This window comes from Otolemur garnettii, unplaced genomic scaffold (genome assembly GCF_000181295.1).
Source record: "Otolemur garnettii isolate 467f Iridium unplaced genomic scaffold, OtoGar3 scaffold00237, whole genome shotgun sequence".
Lineage (NCBI taxonomy): Eukaryota > Metazoa > Chordata > Mammalia > Primates > Galagidae > Otolemur > Otolemur garnettii.
In genome coordinates, this window is record NW_003852632.1 from 680,008 (window position 1) to 705,432 (window position 25,425).

At 40.1% G+C, this 25,425-nt stretch overlaps 1 protein-coding gene and 1 non-coding gene across 2 annotated transcripts in view; both read right to left on the bottom strand.

The window, feature by feature from the left end:
* SPIDR (scaffolding protein involved in DNA repair) overlaps positions 1–25,425 on the bottom strand; it is a 533,511-nt gene that overhangs the window by 363,414 nt on the left and 144,672 nt on the right. The window contains 2 exon segments of the mRNA XM_023508281.1: positions 14,335–14,435; positions 21,583–21,833. Coding sequence (XP_023364049.1) covers positions 14,335–14,435; positions 21,583–21,833 — 352 coding nt within the window.
* On the bottom strand, positions 7,286–7,355 carry LOC111722325. The gene has a single exon (XR_002771158.1). It is a non-coding gene; the product is annotated as a small nucleolar RNA SNORD2 (small nucleolar RNA).

Here is a 25,425-nt window from a genome sequence, read left to right on the forward strand (position 1 = left end):
AAAGAAATACTATGCAGCCATAAAGAAAGATAGAGCCTTTACGTTCTTCATGCTCACACGGATGATGCTGGAAAATGTTCTTCTTAGCAAAGTATCACAAGAATGGAAGAAAAAGTATCCAATGTACACACTCCTATTATGAAACTAATTTATAGCTTTCATATTAAAGCTATAACCTAATTATAGCCTAAGAATATGGGGAGTGGGGGAGGGAACGGAAGGGGGTGGATGGGTGGAGGAAAAAACAAACAAACAAACAAAAAATACAGAGGAAAAAAACATTTTCGCCTGGGAACTAGACAGAGGCTGTAGGCATGTGTCCATGAAACTGTGAAACTTGCTTCTATAGCCTGTCCAGCATTAGATCCTTCACTATCCTAACCTGTCACTATTTTCTTTCTTTCTTTCTTTTTTTTTTTTGCAGTTGTTTTTGGCTGGGGCTGGGTTTGAACCCACCACCTCTGGTAAATGGGGCTGGTGCCCTACTCCTTTGAGCCACAGACACTGCCCACCTGTCCCTATTTTCTATCTTTGCTCACCATGCACCAACTCCACTAAAAGAGAAGTTCCATGAGTGCAGTGACCAGACCAGATCTTGCTCATGCTGAACATGTCTGCAGAGCCCACTACCAGGCCTGCCATACAGCAGGCCTCCAGCAAGCATTTGTTGAGTGAATAAATGAATGCAGACCTGCCCCATTTGGTACTTCCTACAATCCCATCTCCAATATATAATTTAAACACCAGTACAGCAATAGTGAAGGAAAAGAACATTATTTCATGTAGCTAAAATAAACATGGAAATATGGAGACACAGAAAATTGTCCTCTGCATAAGTGATACACATGAGAATGTCACAGAAAAAGACACTGAAACTATTACCTGGTTGCTTACCCTCTACATATAATCTAAAAGAAAATCGATATTTTTTTTTTTTGCAGTTTTTGGCCAGGGTTGGGTTTGAACCCCACCACCTCCGGCATATGGGGCCTGCGCCCTACTCCTTTGAGCTACAGGCACCACTGGAACATCAATAGTTTTTTAATCAGCTAGTGGAAGTGACCTTAAATTTTAAGAAGTTCTTTAAGAAGCATAAGCTGCCAGGAGCAGTGGCTCACACCTGTAATCCTAGCACTCTGGGAGGCTAAGGTGGGTGGACTGCCTGAGCTCATGAGTTCAAGATCAGCTGAACCTGTCTCTACTAAAAATAGAAAATCTAAGACAAGAGTATTGCTTGAGCCCAAGAGTTGGAGGCTGCTGTGAGCTATGACACCACAGCACTCTACCTTAGGCAACAGCTTGAGACTCTGAGAAATTAAAGAAAGAAAAGATGAAGGGAGGGAGGGAGGGAAGGAAGGGGAAGGGAGAGAAGGGAGGAGGGAAGGGAAGGAAGGGAGAGAGGGAAGGGAGTGAAGAGAGGGAAGGGAGGAAGAAAAAGAAGGAAGGGAGGGAAGGAAGGGTGGGAAGGGGGGAAGGGGAGAAGGGGAGAAGGGAGGAAGGGAGGAAGGGAGGGAGAAAGGAAGGAAGGAAGGGTAAACAGCTAAAATTTTTCAATTTAAAAGAATAGAAGCTCTTCCTCTTGACCCCCAAATCAGTTGTCTTCTTTTAACAAATAATCTACAACTGTATGGACTAGGGTATAGAGAACAGAAGAGGTGCCATGCCTGTGGGGTGACCCTGAGGACAGGCCACGAGAGGGCTCTAAGTGCACCCAGTACTGAGCACCTAGCAAGAGGAGAGACCCCCACAGGGACCACACCTGCACTGTCCACACTGTCTCTGGAAAATTTCCCATCTGGCACTCCAGAAATCCAAGGAAAATTTAAAAAGCATCAGGGGATTTTTTTCTGTACCCCAAGCTAGAGTCTATTATTTTCTGGAGGAAAAAATACCCCTAAAACTTACCAAACAACTACAAAATCTTTAAGAGGACAATATTTAATAATGTCTGGCATTGAAAAAGTAGATAATGTAATTTTCTAAGTCACAGAAGGAAGAAAAAGAAATAATTATCCTCAATACAATATGATATTGAGGTATTAAAATTTTAAAATGGACAAAATTTTTTTCTTAATAGGCAAAAGAAAAAACAAGAAGTTCAAAATTATTTACTTTAAACAGATGTTCTAATACTGCATGGTTAGGTCACCTGATTAGAGCTTGGCATTTGGATAACATTGTATGATTTATTTTTTAAGGAGCATCAGCCCCACATCTAGTTTGGGCTAGGGTAGGCTGTCTGCCCACTGGATAGGGAGGCAACCTATAGGCTGGCTAGTGGTAAAAGCCCAAAGCAAGATTTCCCAGACAGCAGCACCAAAACACTGTTGAGTAGAGGTGGGGAAAAGGCACTGACAGAAGTTACAGAATTCTGTAGCCTATAAAGTTTCATCCAAACATGACCCAGCAGTAAAAGGTCAGAAACAAAAATAAGACAAAAACAAATCCCAACACACAAGCTATTACTAATACTGCTACTCATAGTGAAGTTCATTCTTTGTCTCTTGTAGTACTCATCTAAATTCAGTATGACATTTTTATTACTTTTCAAACACATGCCCACATACAGAAAACCTATGGCACCTGTGCCTCCACTGGCATATCACAGTATGTCTCAAAGTGCACACATGTACACACACGCGCACACACATACACACAGGAATGTGTGTGCCCACACACACACTCAGTGTGAACTCTCGATAGAGTCAATTGAAATCACAAAGTTCAGGAAAAGAAACTTCAGAGAGAAATCTGCTTTGGACAACAATAAAGGTTACCAAACTTCATTGATTTTGTTTGTATTTTCATGTTTCTCCTATGATCTTTTTAAGGTTAGAGGGAACTTATAAAATAAAACTTCATAGTAAAAAACCCTTAATGTGAAGCATAGCGATTGTCTTGTTACTTTTTCTTTTTTTCCCCCTAAATAATACAAGTTTTTTCATTTTAGTTTTAAAAACTATGGCATCAAACATATTGTGAAAATATTTGCCACACTGTTACTAAACAGAGGCCCTACAAGGGAGGCAGGGCACAACCACCCTGTATTCCATCTGCAAGACTCAATTACACATGGGCTGCTACTTTCAGTGCCCACCCAGACCTACCTAACAAATAAGTAGGCCACAACAATGGGCCACCAAGTTAGCTGCCCAGCTGTTTCTCCCTATCTTGTGCTGGAAAATTTGGCCTTTGTGTGCGAAATTTACACTGTTCTTGCTCTTTAAAAGCCAGGAACCCACCAGCCACACCACCTCACATCTCCTGTCTCTAAGGAAAATAGGACTTAACTGGAAAAGTCACTGTGAGGATTATGAATTAATAAATATGCAAGATACTTCGACTATTACTTAGTAAACAATGACCATCATCATCCAGGTAAATAGCAAAGCAGTGCTGGAAAACTGCTTCCCCTCAAAAAAGAAGAAAAATGTAATGTTTCCTAAAGAGAAATTTAGAAAATATATTCCCCTTGCTTTTACAGTCATCCATTCTCTATTCCACAGCCTCTGTCTACCAAGTTTTTTAGATAGCCTCACTGTCACCCTAGCTAGAATGCAGTGGTGTCATCATTATCTCCTTGCAGCCTCAACTCCTGGGTTCAGATTATCCTCCTGCCTCAGCCTCCCAAGTAGATGGGACTATAGGTGTATACCACCACACTTGGCTAATTTTCTCTATTTTTTTTTTTTTTTAAGCAGAGATGGGGGTTTTGCTTAGACTGGTATCAAACTTTTGAGCTCAAGTAATCCACCTGCCTCACTCTCCCAGAGTGCTAGGATTAAAGGTATGAGCCATCACACTTAGCTCAAAACCACATTTTAAAGTGCAAATCTTGGCTGGGTGTGGTAGCTCACATCTGTAATCCTGGTACTCTGGAAAGTAGACGTGGGTAGATTGCTCAAGCTCAGGCATTTGAGACCAGCCTGAGCAAGACCCCCCATCCCTACTAAAAATAGAAAAATTAGCCAGGCATGGTGATAGGTGCTTGTAGTCTCAGCTATTCCAGAGGCTGAGGCAAGAGGATTGCTCCAGCCTAGGAGTTTGATTTTCCTGTGGGCGAAACTGATGCCACAACACTCTAGCCTGAGGCAACAGAGTGAGACTGGGTCTCAAAAAAAGAAGAAGTGCAAGTCTTCAGGGCATCACCTGGAAGTTAAATCCAGCCAAGGTCTCCGGCCCTGGCATGGTCTGGCCTCTTCCCTCCTTCCCATCATTGTCATCTAACACACCCTCTGGCATGGCCTTTGTGTGCCAAACTTGCACTTTTCATGCTCTTTAAAAGCCAAGCCAAGTACACCATAAAGAACAGCAAGGAAGTAGGCCCACATGTGAATTTTTTTCCAGTTCCAAGGACCTTGAGATGTATGTCTTTTATGCTGAAATGTACTAAAGTCACTAACAAAGGAAAAAAAAAACATGGATTATTAAATAAAGGTATACATAGGGATAGGTGCAATGGTTCACATATGTAATCCTAGTGAATTGCTTGAGGCCAGGAGTTCAAGACCAGCCTGGAATACATGGCAAGAGCTCCCGATTCTACAAAAGATAATAAATTAGCCAGGTATGGCAGTTTGTGACTATAGTCCCACCTACTTGGGAAACTGAGGCAAGAGGGTCACTTTAACTCAGGACTTGCGGGCTGAAGTGAGCTATGCTTACATCACTGTACTCCAGCCTTGGCAACAGGGTGAGACTTTGCTTCTAAAAACACAGAAACAAAAAAAGTTCACACAATCTAAGTGGGAATTATAAAATAGCCCGGAAAAGTTTTTAAAATACTTTTAAAAGGTTTTAAAAATAATTTTTTAAGCCCATGTAGTAGAGACATTCACTGAAATATTTTAACGCAAAATGTAACTACTGAAATAATCAATAACGTGGATCAATCTCTGGTGAATTACGCTTAGTGAAAAAAGCCAATCCTGAAAGTTTACAAACTTATTACATAAAAAAATACACAAACACAAAGACACAACTATACAAATACATGTAAACTTGGTAAAATCTGAACAAGTTCAATGAACTGTATCTTGAATTACCTCCCGGTGTTCCTATCATACCACAGTTATGAAAGATGCCATTCTGGGGTAAAAATAGTAGACGAGTACAAGGGGATCACTCAGTACTTTTTCTAATGAGCTGCATGAAACACATGAATCTACAATTGTTTCAAAATAAAAAAGTTTTTTTAAAAGGGCAAAAAGATGTATTAGAGTCACTCAAATATTTCATTATCTTTTTTTAATTTCAAACTAATATGAGGGTACAAGTTTTTATGTTACATTGTTCTCAATTCCAAGATAAAGTTCATGGTATAGTTGAGCCCTTCACCCAGGGGGCATGCTGAACACCTTCACATTACACACATTAGATGAGATCCCACCACCAATCCCTGTGGGGGATCCCTCCTCCTACCAATTACCCTCTCCACTCCCTCCCTTTCTCCCCCCCTCCCTTGCTAGACTATATTTGTTTTGTCATTTACACACATACCCTTTGGCGAGCACAATCGTGTACATTCTCACTCTCTCCTGCAGTGTCCCTCACACACTTTTATGCCTTGTCTCTGTAATCCCCAGTCTGCCCCACAGCCAACACCCATGGTACCCTTTTTCTCAACCCACTGACAGACACATGTCTGCAGTTTTCTTTTCTTTCTTTTTCTTTTTTTTTTTGGTTACCATTTTTTAATTTTTTTTCATTGAGGGTACAAGAAACCAGGTTATACTGATTGCATTTGTTAGGTAAAGTCCCTCTTATAATTATGTCTTGCCCCCAAAAGGTGTGTCACACACCGAGACCCCCACCCACCCCCTCCTTCCCTCTCTCTGCTCTTCCTTTCCCCCAACTCCTCCCTCCTCTCTCTCTCTGCTCTCCCCTTCCCCCACCCATCACCATGTACTAGGTCATTAACTGTCCTTGTATCAGAATTGAGTACATAAGACTCTTGCTTCTCCATTCCAGCAATGCTTTACTAATAATGTGTTCCACTTCCATCCAGGTTAATACAAAGAATGTAAAGTCTCCATTCTTTTTTAGTGGCTAAATAGTATTTCATGGTATACATAAACCACGAAACCAGCTTGTTAATCCATTCTGGGGTTGGTAGGCATTTAGGCTGTTTCCACATTTTGGCAATTGTAAATTGAGCTGTGATAAACAGTCTAGTGCAAGTGTCCTTATGATAAAAGGATTTTTTTCCTTCTGGGTAGATGCCCAGTAATGGGATTGCAGGATCAAATGGGAGGTCTAGACTAAGATCTTTGAGGGTTCTCCATACTTCTTCTAAAGAGGCTGTATTAGTTTGCTGTCCCACCAGCAGTGTAAAAGTGTTCCTTTCTCTCCACATCCACACCAACATTTGTAGTTTTGAGATTCTGTGATGTGGGCCATTCTCATTGGGGTTACATGGTATCTCAGGGTGGTTTTGATTTGCATTTCTCTAATAATTAGGGATGATGAGCATTTTTTCACATGTTTGCTAGCAATTTGTCTGTGTTCTTTAGAGAAGGTTCTATTCATTTCCCTTGCCCATTGATATATGGGATTTTTGGCTTTTATCATGTGGATTAATTTGAATTTTCTATAGATCCCAGTTATTAAGCTTTTGTCTGATGCAAAATATGTAAATATCCTTTCCCATTGTGTAGGCTGTCTATTTGCTTTGGTTGTTGTCTCCTTACCTGTACAGAAGCTTTTCAGTTTCATTAAGTCCCATTTGTTTATTTTTGTTGTCGTTGCAATTGCCAAAGAAGTCTTCCTCATGAATTCTTTCCCCTGGCTGATACCTTCCAGTGTTTTTCCTATGCCTTCCTTGAGGATTTTTATTGTTTCAAGCCTTAAATTTAAGCCCTTTATCCATCTTGAATCAATTTTTGTGAATGGAGAAAGTTGTGGGTCCAGTTTCAGTCTTTTACATGTGGATATCCAGTTCTCCCAGCACCATTTATTGAATAGGGAGTCTTGACCCCTATTCCAGTGTATGTTCTTGTTTGATTTATCAAAGATTAGGTGGCTGTTAAGATGTTAGTTTCATTTCCTGGTTTGACCACTATGGCCTTGTAATACAGCCTAAAATCTGGTATGCTTATGCCCCAGCTTTGTTTTTATTACTGAAAACTGCCTTAGCTCTACAGGTTTTTTTTTTTGGTTCCATACAAAACAAAGAATTATTTTTTTCCAAGTCTTGAAGTACAGTGTTGGTATTTTAATAGGGATGGCATTGAATTGGTAGATTGCTTTGGAAGTACTGACTTTTTTTTTTTTTTTTTTTGCCTTCTAGTGATCAGTGATGATTAATCTCTTCATTTCAGGTCAATCCTGAAAGATGATTGGCATCATCTCAAATACTTAATATCTGAAATGTAAGGCGGTGCCCATAGCTCAGTGGGTAGAGAACCGGCCATACACCGAGGCTAGTGGGTTTGAACCTAGCCCGGGCCACCTAAAAACAATGACAATTATAACAAATTGATGTAAGCACATCAGATTGTATTAAAAAATCAACACATTGTACCCCACATATGCTTAAATGTATTCATGACCTATGTGTATCTGACTTAATAAAAAAAAAATAGCTGGGCATTGTGGCAGGTGCCTGTAATCTCAGCTACTTGGGAAGCTGAGGCAAGAGAATCACTTAAGCCCAAGAGTTTGAGGTTACTGTGAGCTGTGACACCACAGCATTCTATCCAGGGTGACAGCTTTGAGACTTTGTCTCAAAAAAAATAATTTTTGAAATGTAATTTTTCTCAGTTCACCTATTTCATATTCATGATTCATAAAATATTCCATATTTTCTCCTATAACTCTGTCCCACGTGTTGAACCAAGAAGAAACATTTTTGGCTTTGAGCACAAAGTGATTTTCTCTACATGTTTTTTGTGGCTAAAAGTTTATCTGCCTTGCTCCAGATAAACTGGAGACCTGGCAATGCCCAGATTTATCATGGGACGGATACTCAGGAAGCCTTGATCATTAACTGGATTTGCAAGAGAAAAAAATGCGTGCAATGGTTCTTCAGCAGACACTTTAGTGAATGTAAAAACATGGGATCCATCTCTGATGTTATAAAAGGAAATGATTCCAACGTCCATTCCAGGAAAATGCCTACTGGGCGTAATGGGAGTCTCCTTGAGAGGGGGGTTAAAGGCATAGTGCTGGCTGAAAGAAGCCCTTCATTTCTCAAATCCACGATCCATAAGCCAATATCTGAAGACAGTAGAAATGACTCTTGTCAATTAACAGATTCTTCACAAACACCCAGGTCCCATTCTTTGCTTGTCCCCACATCCACCTCCCAGTAATGATGTCCAGAGGTGAACAGAGGGTGTTGTAACCCAGCCCTCTTTTCCCTGCCCACTCCTGTTCTCCAGCCCTCTCCTGTTCCCCCCTACCCCGTCCTTACTTGTTCCCCCCCTCCCCGCCCTCTCCAGCCCATTTCCTTCCTCCTCCCTTCTCCCCCCAGAGTCAACTTGAGAATAAGGCAAGTAAGTCCCTCCTCCCCTCAGGGTGGCTGAGAACAGTGCTTCCCAGCCATGTTCCCAGGCCTCCTCCTTCCCCCTAGGGTTGCCAAGAACAAGCTCCAGGTACAAGGAAGAAAAGTCCCAAGTTTCACAAAACCCCCCAAGTTCTCAGTAGATGAACAATGGTGGAAAACTCACCGAGACTTGATTAATTACTATTGTATAACCATAACCATTGTGATATGAGATGTATCCATTGTCAACTGAAGCTCTATTAATTATTGTTCCATTGCTGTATCCATGACTATCTGAGTTGTAAGCCCCCTTAACCAGCCATGTTTCTCTTCTGTAATATGCTTGCACAAAGCCTATAAAAGGCAACTCACCCTCCTACTTGGGCTGCTGACTGTCTTTCAGAGCAGCAGCCCCTGCAGCAGGTAAAATAAATTACCAATTAATTAACCTAAGTGGGGGTCTGACTCTATCTTTTCAGGTCTAGGGGGCTATAATAAGGGGAGCCCAGGACACGGATTGAGTGTTCAAATCTCTCAGTGCATTTGCTGAGATTCTGTGTGATATGCCCACAGTGGATGTGACTCAAGTCATCAGAAATGATTAGTCAATTATTGGCTGTGTCAACATTGAAAGTTATATCTACACAGAACTTCAGCATCCTTGGGTTCTAGTGTAGAATTGCTCTCAGCTGGGGCTCTAGTTTCTTGACCTTGGAAACCATCCTCTTCAGCAGGTGATGGAGCTTTATATCATTCTTCTGAGAGACCACAGAAAAGAAAGGGCATGAGACGCCTTCCCCATGGGTTCCTTCTCCAAGCTGATGCATTGGAGGCTACAGATGTAGCCACAGTTTAGGTACACGGGGTTTTCAAGATAAGTAGGCAGGACCCTCCTTCCTTCTTTAAATACTTTAGCCATGGCCACTGTATCAATTCAAACTCCTGGACTCAAGCGATCTTCTTGACCCAGCCTCCTGAGTAGCTGGGACTATAGGTGCGCCACACCATGCCCAGGTAGATTGTTTTTGTTTTATTTTTAGTAGAGACAGAGGTCTTGCTCTTGTTCAGGCTGGTCTCAAACTCCAGAGCTCAAGCAATCCACCCTCCTTGGAGTGCTAAGATTACAGCATGCGTCACCACACTCTACTCATGATTCTTTCTTTGGGAAGCTGGTATGGAGAACAGGTCCAGACCCGGCTGTCTAGCCCTTGGAGCAGGCTTATGGAAATTGAGATGCGCTTCCTCTCCTCCTAGGTTCTTCTTGTTTCCACTGACAGACCACTCAAATGTTTCAAATCAAACTATAGACAACACACACCTCTCAGCCATAGACTGATTAAATAATATTCCCCAATGGAAGACACCTGGGAAAAGAGTCTCACGCTAAATACATACAATTTATAGATTAATTTTATAAACTATAATTTTGCATATCTGAAGGAAATAAATAAGGAGAACTATAAGCGAAACACCTATATGCCTCTGGCCAAAAAAGCCGTTTGAGAGAGAGCAGTGAAAAGACTTTGTGCGGGCATACTTGTGAGAAACTGAGGCAGAATCCCATGTGGCCAGGTTAGTTGTGGGCCTAACATGACCAAGGCTTTGGTTGGAATAGCATTTCCAGATTGTGTTAAGGAATTAAGGTTGACTTTATAAGGCCAATGAAAAAGCCCTTTGGAAAACTGGCCAGATACCCATCAGTAACCTTTCCTGATCTGTGGTAAGTGACAAAGGTAGCTTGCTGGCTGGACTGGGAATGGAGTAACCTTTCCTGATCTGTGGTAAGGATGAAGGTCAAATGGGAGGTCAAATATGAGTTCTCTGAGGATTCTCCATACTTCCTTCCAAAAAGGCTGTATGAGTTTGCAGTCCCACCAGCAGTGTAAAAGTGTTCCCTTCTCTCCACATCAACGCCAGCATCTGCAGCTTTGAGACTTTGTGATATGGGCCATTCTCACTGGGGTTATGTGATATCTCAGGGTGGTTTTTATTTACATTTCTCATATGATTAGGGATGATAAGCATTTTTTTAATTGTTAGCCATTTGTCTATCTTCTTTAGAGAAGCTTCTATTCATGTCTCTTTCCCAGTGGTATAAGGGATTGTTGGTTCTTTTTATGTTCATTAATTTCTCTATAGATCACAGTTATCAAACTTTTATCTGATTCAAAATATGCAAATATTCTTTCCCATTGTGTGGGTTGTCTATTTGCTTTGGTTGTTGTCTCCTTAGCTGTACAGAAGCTTTTCAGTTTCATTAAGTCCCATATTTTTATTTATGTTTTTGTTGCAACTGCCATGGAAGTCTTCCTCATAAAGTCTTTCCACAGGCCAATAGCTTCAAGTGTTTCCACTTGAATCCACTTTCTTCAGGGATTTTTATTGTTTTCTATCTTAGATTTAGGTCTTTTATCCATTTTTTTTTTTTTTTTTTGTAGAGACAGAGTCTCACTTTATCGCCCTAGGTAGGGTGCTGTGGTGTCACATAGCTCAAAGCAACCTCCAACTCCTGGGCTTAGGTGATTCTCCTGCCTCAGCTTCCCGAGTAGCTGGGACTATAGGCACCCGCCACAACGCCCAGCTATTTTTTTGTTGCAGTTTGGCCAGGGCTGGGTTTGAACCTGCCACCCTCAGTATATGGGGCTGGCGCCCTACTTACTGAGCCACAGGTGCTGCCCAGCACCATTTATTGAATAGGGATTCTCTTCCCCAGTGTATGTTCTTGTTTGGTTTATCAAAGATCAGGTGGCTATAAGATGTTAGTTCCATCTCATGGTTTAACACCCCTCTGACTGACAGAACTGGACAGATCCTCTAAACAGAAACTAAACAAAAATACAAACAACTTAAATGCAGCCCTAGAACAAATGGGATTAATAGACATATACAGAACATACCATCCCAAAGCTAAAGAATATACATTTTTTCTGTCAGCCCATGGTATGTATTCCAAAATCAACCACATCCTAGGATACAAATCAAACCTCAGCAAAATTAAAAGAATAGAAATTATACCTTGTATCTTCTCAGACCACAAGGCAAGAAAAACCTCATCCCCACACAAAGACTTGGAAATTAAGTAATCTTATGCTGAATGATACTTGGGTTTAGGAAGAGATAAAAGAGGAAACTGTTAAATTCCTCACACATAACAGCAATGAAGACTCAAGTTACCAAAATTTGTGGGATACATGAAAAGCATCTCACATTAGATGCCCACATTCAAATAACAAAATGAAAGCTCATCAACAAACTCATGAACCATCTTATGGAATTGGAAAAATAAGAACAATCTAATCCCAAACCCAGCAGAAGAAAAGAAATAACCAAAATTAAATCAGAGATTAATGAAATTGAAAACACAAGAATCATTCAGAAAATTAATGAAACAAATGGCTGGTTTTCGAAAAAATAAATGAAATCAATAAACAGCTGGCCAGATTAACTAGAAACAGAAAAGCACAGTCTCTAATAACCTCAATCAGAAATGATAAAGGGGAAGTAACAACAGATGCCACAGAGATATAAGAGATTGTCTCTTAGTACTACAAGAAATTCTATAACCAGAAATTTCTCAATGTGGAAGAAATGGATCAATATCTGAATCACACCCTCTCCCTAGACTTAATCAAGAAGAAATAGATCTCTTGAACAGATTTCAAGAGATTTCAACAGATTTCAAGATTCTTGAATAGATTTCAAGAACTGAGATGGGAGAAATAATGAAAAGTCTCCCAACAAAAACTGCCCTGGTCCAGATGGTTTTATACTAGAATTCTATCAAACTTTCAAAGAAGAGCTTATACCTGTACTGCAGAAATTATTTTAAAAAATTGAGGAGGAAGGAATCTTCCCCAACGTGTTCTACAAAGCAAACATCACTCTGATACCAAACCAGGAAAAGATCCAACTAAAAAGGAGAATTTCAGACAAATTTCACTAATAAATATAGATGCAAAAATTCACAATAAAATCCTAGCCCATAGATTACAGATACACATTAAAAAAATCATTCATCATGATCAAGTAGGTTTCATCCCAGAGATGCAAGGCTGAACAAGTCCATAAAAGTTATTCACAATATCAAAAGAAGCAAAAACAAAGACCATATGATCCTCTCAATAGATGATGAAAAAGCATTTGATAAAATTCAACATCCTTTTCTAATTAGAACTCTGAAGAATTTAGGCATAGGTGGCACACTTCATCTGATCAAAGCTATCTAGGACAAACCCACAACTAATATTATACTGAATAGAGTAAAGCTGAAAGCTTTTCCACTCAGAACTGGAACAAGACAAGATTTTCCTCTTATCACCACTACCATTCAACATAGTGCTGGAAGTTCTAGCCAATACAATCAGGCATGAGAAGGAAATAAAGGGCATCCAAATGGGGGCAGAGGAGGTCAAACTCTTGCTCTTTGCTGACAATATGATCTTATACTTAGAGAATGTCAAAGACTCAAACACAGACTACTGGAAATGATTAAAAAAAAAAATATATATATATATATAGAGAGAGAGAGAGAGAGAGAGCGCGCGCGCGCAATGTCTCAGGATATTAAATTAATGTCCACGTATCAGCAGCCTTTATATATGCCAATAACAGCCAAGATGAGAAGCTAATCAAGGACACAATTCCCTTTTCAATAGCTTCAAGGAAAAAAAAAATTAAATACCTAGGAATGTACATAACAGGAGAGGTGAAGGACCTCTAGAAAGAAAATTCCAACACCCTACGAAAAGAAAGGTATTAACAAATGGAAGAATATACCATGCTCAAGGCTGGGAAGAATCAACGGAAGATATTAACAAATGGAATATACCATACTCAAGGCTGGGAAGAATCAACATTATGAAAATGTCTATACTACCCCAAGCAATCTACAGATTCAATACAAACCCCATTAAAATACCATCATCATACTTTCAAGATTTGGAAAAAAAATTGTTCACTTTGTATAGAACCAGAAGAAACCCCATTATAGCCATAGCAATTTTTAGTAATAAAAACAAAGCCATGGGTATCACCCTACCAAACTTTTGCCTGTACTACAAGGCCAGAGTGATCAAAACAGGCACAAAAACAGAGAGAGTGACATTGAAGTAGAATAGAAAGCAACTGATTTTTTTAATGTTTATTTTGAAAGCTGTAACTTTGCTGAATTCATTTACTAGTGTTTTTTTTTTTTTTTAATAGAGTCTCATAGGGTTTTCTAGATTATAACAGCATGTTCTCTGCAAAGATAACTATTTCCTTCTTTCTAATTTGGATACCTTTCACTTCTTTTTCTTGACTAAATGCTCGGACTATAGAAGCACAGTTGTAGAATAACTGCTGCCAGGGGAAGTACTAGACAAAAGGTACGAAATTATGGTTATACCAGATAAGTCAGTCCTGGAGATGTCCCTACCGCACACCACATATAGTGCCTGTAGTCAATCACACTGTATTGTACACTAAAATTTTGGTAGGAGGATAGATCTTATGTTAACTGTTCAAATAATAATAATAATGATAAATAAGAAAGCAGAATGAAACTTTTGAAGGTACAGGTTTATGGCACAGATTATGGGGATGGTTTTATACATGTAAGCTTATCTCAAAATTCACTAAGTTGTAGACATTAATGATGTACAGCTTTCTGTATATCAAAATTAAATGAGAATATTAGGGAAAAATAAATTTTTATAAATTCATGAAAATTATAAGGATCAACTTCATATAATTTAATGTAAAAATACTTTCTTGTTGTTTTTACCAGACACACTTTTAGACAAGAAAAAAAAATACTTTTAACTGGAGTACTTTTTACACACTGTCTTGGATGCCTGGGTAAGCCTTACCTGAAAGTGTCTTTTGGTAAGAAACACACTGATGTCTCCACAAAGAGACGGCAGATCTCTCCCGATTCTGCAGTCCATTTAATCTTTCTGCTAGCCCGCCTCTGTTTAATGAATGATGATATGTTAAAATTTATAAGAAAACCTATACAATAATTGGAACAGTCTTATTTTATATCCCTCAACCAGAAAAGAATAAATAAAACATGCAGAATCTTCAAATATTTTTGTTACCATATTCTCTTTCTAGAGGTCATATCCTCCTAAGTCAGTTTTTAAGTTTTCTGGAAATTTAGTTTCATGTTTCTTAAGACTATGCATTAATAGTACTTCCTAAGAATATCATATTTTTAGATATGACAGTTAAATATCAGTTTAACTCCTTTCCTGTTCTTTCTTAGTTCACTTATTCATCCCACAAATATGCACTGCTCACCACCTTCTATATGGTGGCACCTATTACTTTTCTAGGTACCAAGGACACAAAGATACCTATGAGCTACCTGATGGTGGGTAGGAAGGTTCACAGTGGGCTTAGCAGATGGGAGTGGGCAGATAAATGTAAAGTGGGTTCAGAGTTCCAGTCAAGAACAATGTCGCCAAAGTGTTGATAGGTGGAATACTTAGTATGGGCTCTAGAGATATTTGAGTATCAATTACAAACAGAGCAAATAAACCAACATTAAATAAAAAAAGAAAACTTCCAGGTATACATGTGGCAGGAAGACAAATTCATAGCAATAAACATATATAGGTACTTCACAATAACTCTTATCTATCAATGAATATATATTCATTGATGCATGTATATATTTATAAACATACTAATGTATATATGCATTATAAATATATAAACACATATATGTGTGTGAGAGTAAGAGAAGTCAGTATCTCCTAACAAATCTATAATCTCAAGAGAAATCAAGATCAATGTTAATCACCATTATGGCTACATGCTACATAATTTATCTATGTATTTTCTCATAAGTTTATTATCTCATTACCATTCATTAATCATTTCACTACATTAGCTTGTTTTAGTAAACTAATACACCTACTGCATAGATAACATCAGAGTTTGTAAAGAAGTTAATGACCTTTGATATCACATAACTAGCTAGATGAGGAATGAGCTGTTAAAACCAGAAAGGACTTAGCACAGTGCCTGGCATTTAGTAAACCTTTAACAAAATGTCCATGATTGTTACTGTTGTTGCTGTTTTTGTTACCATTTCACTTGCACCCTATGCTCTTTCTACTATGATTCAAAGATCTTATTTTAATACATAATATACATATTATCACAACCACATAGGATGTCTTCCTAAGGGCATTATTTCTGAATGTGCTTGTGCGTGTATGTAGTATGTACACATAAAAGAGAAACATTTTTAAAAAAAAACACCTCATACTCAGAAATATGCCACAAAAATCTCTATTTCACATATATGCCTAATCTTTACTTAACCAAAGCCCTTCTTTACATAATTTTGTTCTGTATAATTTACTAATCTATACTCTCCTCTGGACAACACCATGAAGTGGACGCTGCTATCATCCCCACCTCACAGATGACAATCTGAGGCACTGAGGCATTGACACCTCTCCAAGGTACATAGCTAGTGAGCAGTGCAGCTGCATGTGTGCCAGGGAGCTGGGCTCCAGGGTACACACTCTTAGTTGACATTATACAGACCACATCTTAAACAGTACTATTAATAATGATGTTTGTAATATAATAAATGCAAAAAAATTAAAATATCACATTCTTTGTATAATTATCTAGATTAGATAACTCATTGCCAAATGTTGCCTTTCAGTGCTATGATAGAGGAGGAAAAAAAACCCAAAATAGAATCTGAAGACAGTATTCAGTTAAGGTCAAACCTAGAACCCCAAAAGAACTTTATAAAAATTGCAAGATGCAAGGTAATAGCAAATGTAGACCTGAGCTCAGGAATTCTCTACATGTGGGAGTACCTGGAGCCCTCAGACAAAAATCTCTGTCTCTAGCTGAGTTTGAGCATCACGGTCTATATGTACTATAGGGAATTCAGGCCAGACGCACTTGAATTTAAGAATGGAAATACCAGATCCTCTAAATGATGATCCTACTTCTACTAAATACCTAGCTCACATTAAAAAAAAAAAAAATCATATAAGAAGTTCTGGAAGGCATTGCCATCTATATCCATATTAACTCTTCAGTGTACTCAGCCAAGTTATTCACAAAGTCCAAAACTCTAGTGGAATGAAAATACAAATTTACTGAGCAAATTAAGATGTCCTAATAATCTTTTCTACAGAGTTAACAGATTGGTAATTTATCCCAAAAGATTACTGGCATAAACTATTCATTGGTAAAATTTTCTATAAAATCAAAAATCAATATTGAGGAGTAAAGAATAATACAAATTCAAAAATATCCTAACTCATTTCCAGTCAAAATGCTCATTAAAGGCCAGGCACGGTGGCTCTCACTGTAATTCTAGCACTCTGGGAGGCTGAGAAGATAGGTTTTCTTTTTCCTTTTTTTATTGTTCGGGATTCTTTAAGGGTACAAAGAATTTCTTCAGCCCAGGAATTTGAGGCTGCTGTGGGCTATAATGATACCACTGAACTTTAAGCCCAGGCAACAGAGTGATACCCTATTTAAAAAAAAAAAAAAAGAATACTCATACTCATTAAAGTATTTTTAATACGTTATACAACTAGGTAAATAAAAACAATCAAAATGACTCTAGCATAATACATTCAAGTTTTGCTTTCTGTTAGATATAACAGATACTGTGAAAAATAACTTGATCATAAGACTAGGGAGATATTATTAACAGCACACTTAAATATCTAACCAAGTTTGCACTGGCTTTTATAAGCTATGCCTCAAACACTGCCATGATCAAAAAAATGAAAAAGGAAAAAGCACAAAGAGATTGAGTAACATTTCCATGGTGCACACCAGACGGAAAGGGCCAATGTACTCCAGCCTTGACATACCAACGACCACTCTTGATACTTGCTAGCTAGCCACTATTAAACAAAAACAAAATTCTTTTAACCACTTCTCTATTCATGCTAGATAATGAAAGCCTATTTCTTACACCCTCTGTTTCCGTTGGCAACAGTTTGCTTCTCAGGCCTCCATACCCCTTTGTGACAAACACTGGTTATCTTTTACCATGAGCACTATCAGGACGTCTATATCTCAGTGTTTTGATACCAAAGAATTCACTTTCCAAGCAAATGTTTAATGCAAAACTGCTTTTGGGTCATTATCAGATAAGAGATTTCCTTAACCTCAAAAGCATGACTCTCCAGTACTTTCATTATAAGACAGTTTATGTGCCAAAATATGTTACATTTTCCCCTCTGCTTCAGAAGGTGGTCAGCAAACCACTATTCATTCACCCACAGGAGACAGGTCATGGCCTTTTCTAGTCAATTCAGTAAAACAAAAAGTCTTCCAGTTTTTGAAGGCCTGAGACTGACAGCCCTAAGACACCAATCTCATTTTGAATATTTAAACACAGTAATTTTAAAAGGGTGGCCATAAAACGGCCTTCGTTTAATTTTTCTTAGAAATCACAGGAAGAAAAACCATTTACGTATTGTTGGAACTATTCAGCCACTTCTATGCATGAATGTTCCCTTCACCTTCTTTTTCTTTTTTTCTGAGACAGAATCATACTCTGTTGTTTACAGAAGAGTACAGTGGTATCATCATAGCTCATGGCAACTTCAATCTCTTGGGCTCAAGTGATCAATCATCCTTCCTCAGCCTCCTGAGTAACTGGGACTACAGGCATGTGCCATCACATTGGCTAGTTTTTCTATTTTTGGTAGAGAGGAGGGTCTTGCTCTTGAACCCCTGACCTCAAGCGATCCTCCAGCCTTGGCCTTTCAGGCATGAGCCACTGTGCCTGGCTTTCACCTTCTTTTAAGGACTCCCAGACAGTGACCTTAAACCAGGCGTCCTCAAACTACAGCCTGTGGGCCACATGCAGCCCACCTAGGACATTTATCCGGCCCACCAGGTGTTTTTGCCACCGCTGCCTGGCCAGCTTAGGAGCCGACTTGTCCCGGGGCCCACAGTCCGGCCCTCTAATGGTCTAAGGGACAGTGAAGTGGGCCCCTGTTTAAAAAGTTTGAGGACCCCTGTCTTAAACAGTGCTGTCTTCTTTCCCCTCCCCTCTCCTGGGAAAGCCTGGTTGTTTACTGCAGTTTCCAGACCATGCACCCTCCTTTATACTCTAGCCCAGCCAGCCAAGGGCAGGCACTCCACAGTGCCATCCAGATACCCTAAGAGGTCTTTCTTCCCAGCTCCTGGCCACCATTCCTATTGATTTCAATGGCAGCCAGGCTCCAAGACCATGTCCTCCATCTCTCCTCAATTCCCAGGACAATTCTTTAATCTTGAAGTTACAAACTGTTTCCCCCCATTAGCTTAATTCTAAGCACCTATCATCCTTACTGTTCCAGCTCATCACCTCTAGGAACCTGACTCCAAAAGGGTTTGACCAACCTCTCCCAAGCTCCACTTGGTTGGTCCTACTCCAAATCACTGTGCTCCATACTCTGCAAGGTCTCATTTCTACCTTGGCTAACTTAGGCTTTATAGGTCATTACAACCTTTCTCTTAGAAGTGCTGTTAAAACCTCTTCACTGTGTCTAGGACAATCCCCACACTCTGCCTCCTCCACAGAGCAGCTGCAGAGTTGAATCCACACTGGCTGGTGAGTTTCAAACTCAATCCATGATCACTGCTCCCAATAGGATCTCATCCTGTCACACACCCCTGGAACACTTCCCCAGTCCATTCACCCCTGCCACATGCTTATATCATATACTCTTCTCTCCTGAAATCATATACACTTCTCCCTCCTCATTCTCCCTATCAGTTGAAATACAAGTTTTAGAAGGCACTTGTTCCCCAGGCACACACAGCTGCCTGTACCTGCATGGCCTCTGCCCACGCACAGTGGACGCTGTGTCCCTGGCCAGGACACCTTTGCTCACAACTTCCCTCCTCCCCCACATCAAAGACAGCTCCTTAGCTGTCCTTTCCCTCCCAAGCTCAGCAGCTTCCCCTTTTCTCATCAATATGTAAGTAAGTAAAATTTCTCCCTCAAAAAAAGAAACCTCAACCTTCCCATTTCCTTCCAACTAACACCCTGTTGATCTGCTCCCCTCAAAGCAAGACTCCTCCTAAGTTCCACCTGTTGTCTCCAGTCTCCCTCTTTCCCTCCTCTCTTGAACGCACAGCAGCTTGTTCTGCCTGGCCACTCCCCGAGAAGAGCTGTACTCCTCCTGCCACAGTGGCATCTCAGTGGTCAACCTGAGTAGCCTCCCTCACAGAGGGTCACCTTCTCTCCTCACTGCCTACAGGACACCACACCTTCCTTAGCAGCCTCTTCCTGCATACCTTAACCTCTGCAGTATGCCCAGGACACAGGCCTCGGACCAATTCTTCCCTTGCACTGCACTGCATCCCCTGTGACCTGACCCTGCCATGCCTTATACCACCTGGACACTGAAGTCTACAACTCATATCCCCAGCACCAGGCCTGCCTGTGGAGTCCAGACTCATATTCCCTATTCAGATCTATGATATCTAACTGAAAATGGTCACAAGCCTTGTGACTTTCGAGCTAAAGAAACAAAAATGAAAGTGCCCACTGCCCTGCATAACCCTCTTGTCCCTCCCACTGCCAGGGTGCCACCTCAGCAGCTTCTCTGTGCCCTCATAAAACCAAAATGCCCCCTCCATCTCTGGGCCATTCTCTGTCCTCCCTTTCTGCTTTTTCTTCATAATGTATATCTCCTCTGACATTACATCTTTCTTACTTCTTGCTGGCTCCTTATCAGCCTTCCCCAGGACACAGGCATGGATGCTCATCACGTTTGCTCACTCCCAGGCGTGACAACACACTTGCCCATGGCAAGACCTCAGGAGGGCTGGGGCATGATTTCCTGTAACTGCATGACACCTTTACCAATGACAACACACTAATTCTTTTAATGGATTTCTTTTCCTTTCTCCTCAGAGACAGGTACAATTTACCACCATTATTTCTTGAGAGCACAACTTCTTTACCTCGGGCATAAGTCCTTGTCTTTTTTCATGAAAAAAAATAATTCTGGAGTGAGCAGGCATAAAGTGTCTCACTGTGCCCTGCGGTTCCACCAGACTTGGCCATATCCGTAATGCCCTTCCCTTACCCATGTGCCTAAGTCAGGCCTCTCTTCTCTGACCCTCCCTCCTCCTCCTCTCCAGCACAATGACAGACCAGTGATCCCAACCTCTCTGTCCTACTGGGGCCCCCTACTATTTTCAAAGTCCTACTTTCTGTCCTTCTTTCTCTAGAAACAGGATCCCTTTCAAGCCACCAGCAATCCTAGAGAGAAGCAAAGCCCTTCCTCCTGGTCCCCGCCCTACACCTTGAGCCTTGTGCTGCTTCACGCTTTCCTCACTGCATGCAGGGCATGCCTTCTCTTGAAGAAGAAATAGCAATGGAAATATCCCAACCTGTACTCTTCCTTAGCACGTTTATTCTTTCTACTGAAACTTTTTCCTTGAAACTTTCTCTGACTTGGCTTTTCTGACCTTGCTTCTCACAGGCTATCTTACTTCCCTTGGGTTTTTGGTTGGTGGTGTTTTGATCTTTTTTAGAAAACAAAGAGACTCTGTATTACACAAGGCAGAGATGAGTCCTTGGTCTCCGGGCACAGCCTCAGCACTGCAGTGACAGGAGCACACCTCTGTGGCACTCTGTAGGTATACTAGCTATTTCTAGTCCTTAAGTCTTTCCTCTCTCATACTTTGTATTTGCAAATGCTACCCTGGCCAGTGTCTCCCACTATGCTAGTAGAAGGTAACCTGGCATGGTTTATATTTCTTTCTATTTCTCTCTTTAGACTATAAGTTACTTAAAAACAGAACAATGATTCACTTGTCTCTTCTGTCTAAGATAGCACGTGCAACACTGATGCTCAATAAAATTTGACAAGAAGTCTCTGCTAAGGAAAACAGTCATGTAAGCTGGTCATGACTGGATCCCTGAATGCTCAGCTTCAACAAACAATTCCATAAATCAGTTCCAGAACTTAAGACTTGCATAACAGCTTATCAAAATTATAATTCTCTTCTTCTAATCTTCCTTCCCAAAGAAACAAGTATTTTTACATTAACATTTTAGATGTTTGCGTTTATAAAGAGAAAATTAGAAAAAAGTATTTAAAATGTATAATAACCTTAAAAACTTCTTCTTTGCTGAATTTTCTGGAGTCTTGGGAAACTTAGTAATCTGTTTCTGGGGTGAACACAAAATGGTCTTTGCTGAGCTTGCCTTTGGGTCTCCGAGTTTCTCTGTAACCCATCTTGCATCTGACCCAAACTCCATGTGGTATTTGTGAGGGGATTCTGAATCAATAAATAGGATATTCTCTGAGTCATCTTCATTTTCACTATCTGATGAATACTCCAAAATTTCTGTAGAACTTGGCTGAAAAAAATTAAGATAAATGCAATTAAGTACAGAGAATTCAAGTCCAAATGTACGTATCTGTCATGCTATTCCCTTTTGATATTATGTTCCTTGTAATAGATTTTTAAATATAGTATTATAGCTTAAACTTCTGTTTTGACACAAAATCCAAAAGTAACTAAGGCAAAGACAGGAAGAGATTAAACCAATTGTAAGTCAGATGCTGTCTCAGGGAACCCATCAAAATCAGCACAAATGTTTCAATCTCCCTTCAGCAAACTAAAAGATGGTATCTCTAAAACTGAACTAATAACACTAATATAAAAGGCTGATGATAGTCACTATAATTTGGCATATATGGGGAAAAATGTGTTTGCAATTTAATGTGCAACTAAATAATATTCACCATTTGTCATAAACCAAATATAAAGAAAATTGCCTCTTCAGGTATAAACCATTTAACTTACCAAAGGAGGCTCTAAGACTAAAGATAAAATTTGATTTTTCAAGTACAATTTGAGTATCATATTTTCCAGAGACTAGTTCGAAATTGCAAATATTAACAGAACTACTTAAGAATATGAATCATTGTCTCTTTTTCCTAACATTTCCTAAAATGTTTCTTCTTTCTCCTAGTCAAATTTCTGAACTTCCAAAATAATAAGTTTTTGAAAATTGGATTATAAAATAAGAATTCATAACACATGGCTAATACTGGATAGAAGAATCAAAAGCTTCTTTCTTATACTTTTTGTCTTTGCCTAGACACACTAAAACTTTTAAGTGTGATGGGATTTTCTTTTCCTATGATGTGGTTTTGTACGTCAGTCCATGCTGTGCTAGTGTCAGCAACAATTTATCCTTCAATATTCAAATTTCCAGCCCCAATATTCTAACTAGCAGACCCATCTAATTTAGTGCCCTGGTGTTATAGGTATCACTAGAGTTTTCATCATTTATTAATCGACATCAAAAGAAAGGCCTTTTTTGAGAATTATATAACTAAATCCTTTTTAGGAGTCTTTAAAAAGACACCAGCCACCCTGAAAATAAGAAAAAGTAAATGACTAAATTTCTGAAGTAAATAAAAAGTTTAGTTCTACCATCTTCCCATTTCAGTTTGGGCCTAAATCACTTCAGGTATCTGTTAAACCATTAATAAGCACTGGGCACATGTTTTCCACACAAGACAGAGTCTGAATAAATATGAAAAAATGAGCCACTGAAAGAACCAGAGCAGTTTAGAAAGAAAATAAAACTCTCTGACACTGAAAACTTTATAAAACTGCACACAAACTTGTATTACTTAAGAATATATTTAAATAATTTCATATTTTTGGTGTTATGTCTTTAATACCCTAAAGTTTTGCACTTCATCCTACAGCAGGATCTCTCAATCTGGGCACCACTGCCCTGTGGGCTGGTTGAGGTGATGGGGCTGTCCCAGGCACTGTGGGTGTGTAGCAGCACCCCTGGCCTCTACCCACTAGCTAACAGGAGCACTTGTCCCACCAGTCACAGCAATTCAAAAATGTCCCCAGCCATTGCCAAATGTTCCCTGAGGGGCAAAATTACCTCTAGCTGAGAACCACTGTTAAAGAAGTCAACAAATAAGCATCCACAACTGGCCTGGCTGGAGACCTGCATGCAAAGATTCACACTGCCTTCTGAGGTTGGGAAGATCAGGCCTATTATGTTAAAAAACATCAATATTGAAGTGCTGCGATACAGGAATTGCTTGGACTCCAAGGAGAACACATAAAAGGAGTGACAAAGCCCTGTGGGGCATAGGTAAAAGACAAGAATTAAAGCATCAGAAAAGTTTGCTTCCCAGAATTTGCCACCTGAAAGTAAATGCTAAGTGTAACTTAATTAGGCAGACAGAGGAGAAATGGGAGGACCAAGAATATGAGGTCAGGTAACCCAAGGCAGTGGAGAGCCACTGACAGCTCTAACAATATCAGATGTATACGGAGAATGATCATCTGAATGATATTCTGAAGAATAGACTATAATATGGGAGAGGGAGGGTGGACAGGTAGTTAGAGGACTCATCCATAATCAGAGCAGGACACAAAAAGCAGGCTGGGCTCAGTGGCTGCTGCCTGTAATCTTAACGCTCTGGGAGGACAAGATGGGAGGAGTGCTCAGAGAATCCTGACCATGAGGTCAGGGAGTTCAAGACCAGCCTGAGCAAGAAAGAGCGAGACGCCCATCTCTAAAAAAAATTAGGCCAGGCACGGTGGCTCACACCTGCCAATCCTAGCCCTTTGGGAGGCCAAGGCAGGTGGATTGCCTGAGCTCAGGAGTTCAGGACCAGTCTGAGCAAGAGCAAGATAGCCTGTCTCTACTAAAAAGTAGAAAAACAAGCCAGGCATTATGGTGGGCACCTGGAGTCCCAGCTGCTCACAAGGCTGAGTCAAGGGGATGGCTCAAACCCAGAAGTTTGAGGTTGCTATGATGATGCCACTGCACTCTACCCAGGGCAACAGAGTGAGGCTCTGTCAGAAAGAAAGAAAGAAAGAAAGAAAGAGAGAGATTAACTGGGCATTGTGGTAGGCACCTGTAGTGCTAGCTACATGGGAGGCTGAGGCAGAATGATCACCTGAGCCCAGGAGTTTGAGGTTGCTATGAGCTAGGCTGACACCATAGCACTTGGCACTCTAGCCTGAGCACAGAGTGGAACTGTCTCAAAAAAACAAAACAAAACAAAACAAAACAGAGTCATAAAAAGTGGCAGTGAGAATAAAGAGATGGACTTGAAAAAAGAGAAGAAAAGATACAGCATCACATGAAGACCAGATTCAGCATCAGAAAACACTTCTGGGGGGTAGTTTCTAACATTGTACTCAGGTTTGATAAGGTATTATCCCATTGCCTATGGCAACACTGGCCAAGAAGGTATCTGGAACTTTAAGAGGAACCATACAAAAGAAACAGCATGTGAAAGCATGAGCCCTGGAGAAGGCTATGGAAGGAAAGTATGTTAAAGTAAACAGAGATGGTCCAGGTTGGAACCTTAAGAACACTGATATTCAAACTGCATTCAGGTTAAAAAAGACAGAAAAGTGTCTTGAATTTGACAGAAGATAGACTGTGCAGATACATAGTATAAGAAATCCATGGGAAAGAATGTGCTTTAAAGACTAAATGGAAGGTGAAGTGAAAATAGAGATCTGATAATACCATCACTGTGATGGGCTGGAGTCTGTGAACCTACAGGTTGCTGTGTTAACTACCAATCTACACCACTGGTCCATATCTATCCTAGTATTTCTCCTGCATTTCTACATCACTCTTCCACATCCCCCCACATGAGTGGTGCTCTGAGACCTGATAATTCTTTTAATAAGTTTGAATATGCATATTTTTTTCACAGGAAGGATAAAATAAAAAGACAAAGTTGTTCAGCCATCAACAACTGGTATGACATTGAAATCATAATCATGAAAATAATGAAATCTTTTTTTTTTTTTTTTGAGACAGAGCCTCAAGCTGTCCCCCTGGGTAGAGTGCGATGGCATCACAGCTCACAGCAACCTCCAACTCCTGGGCTCAAGCGAGTCTCCTGCCTCCACCTCCCAAGTAGCTGGGACCACAGGCGCCTGCC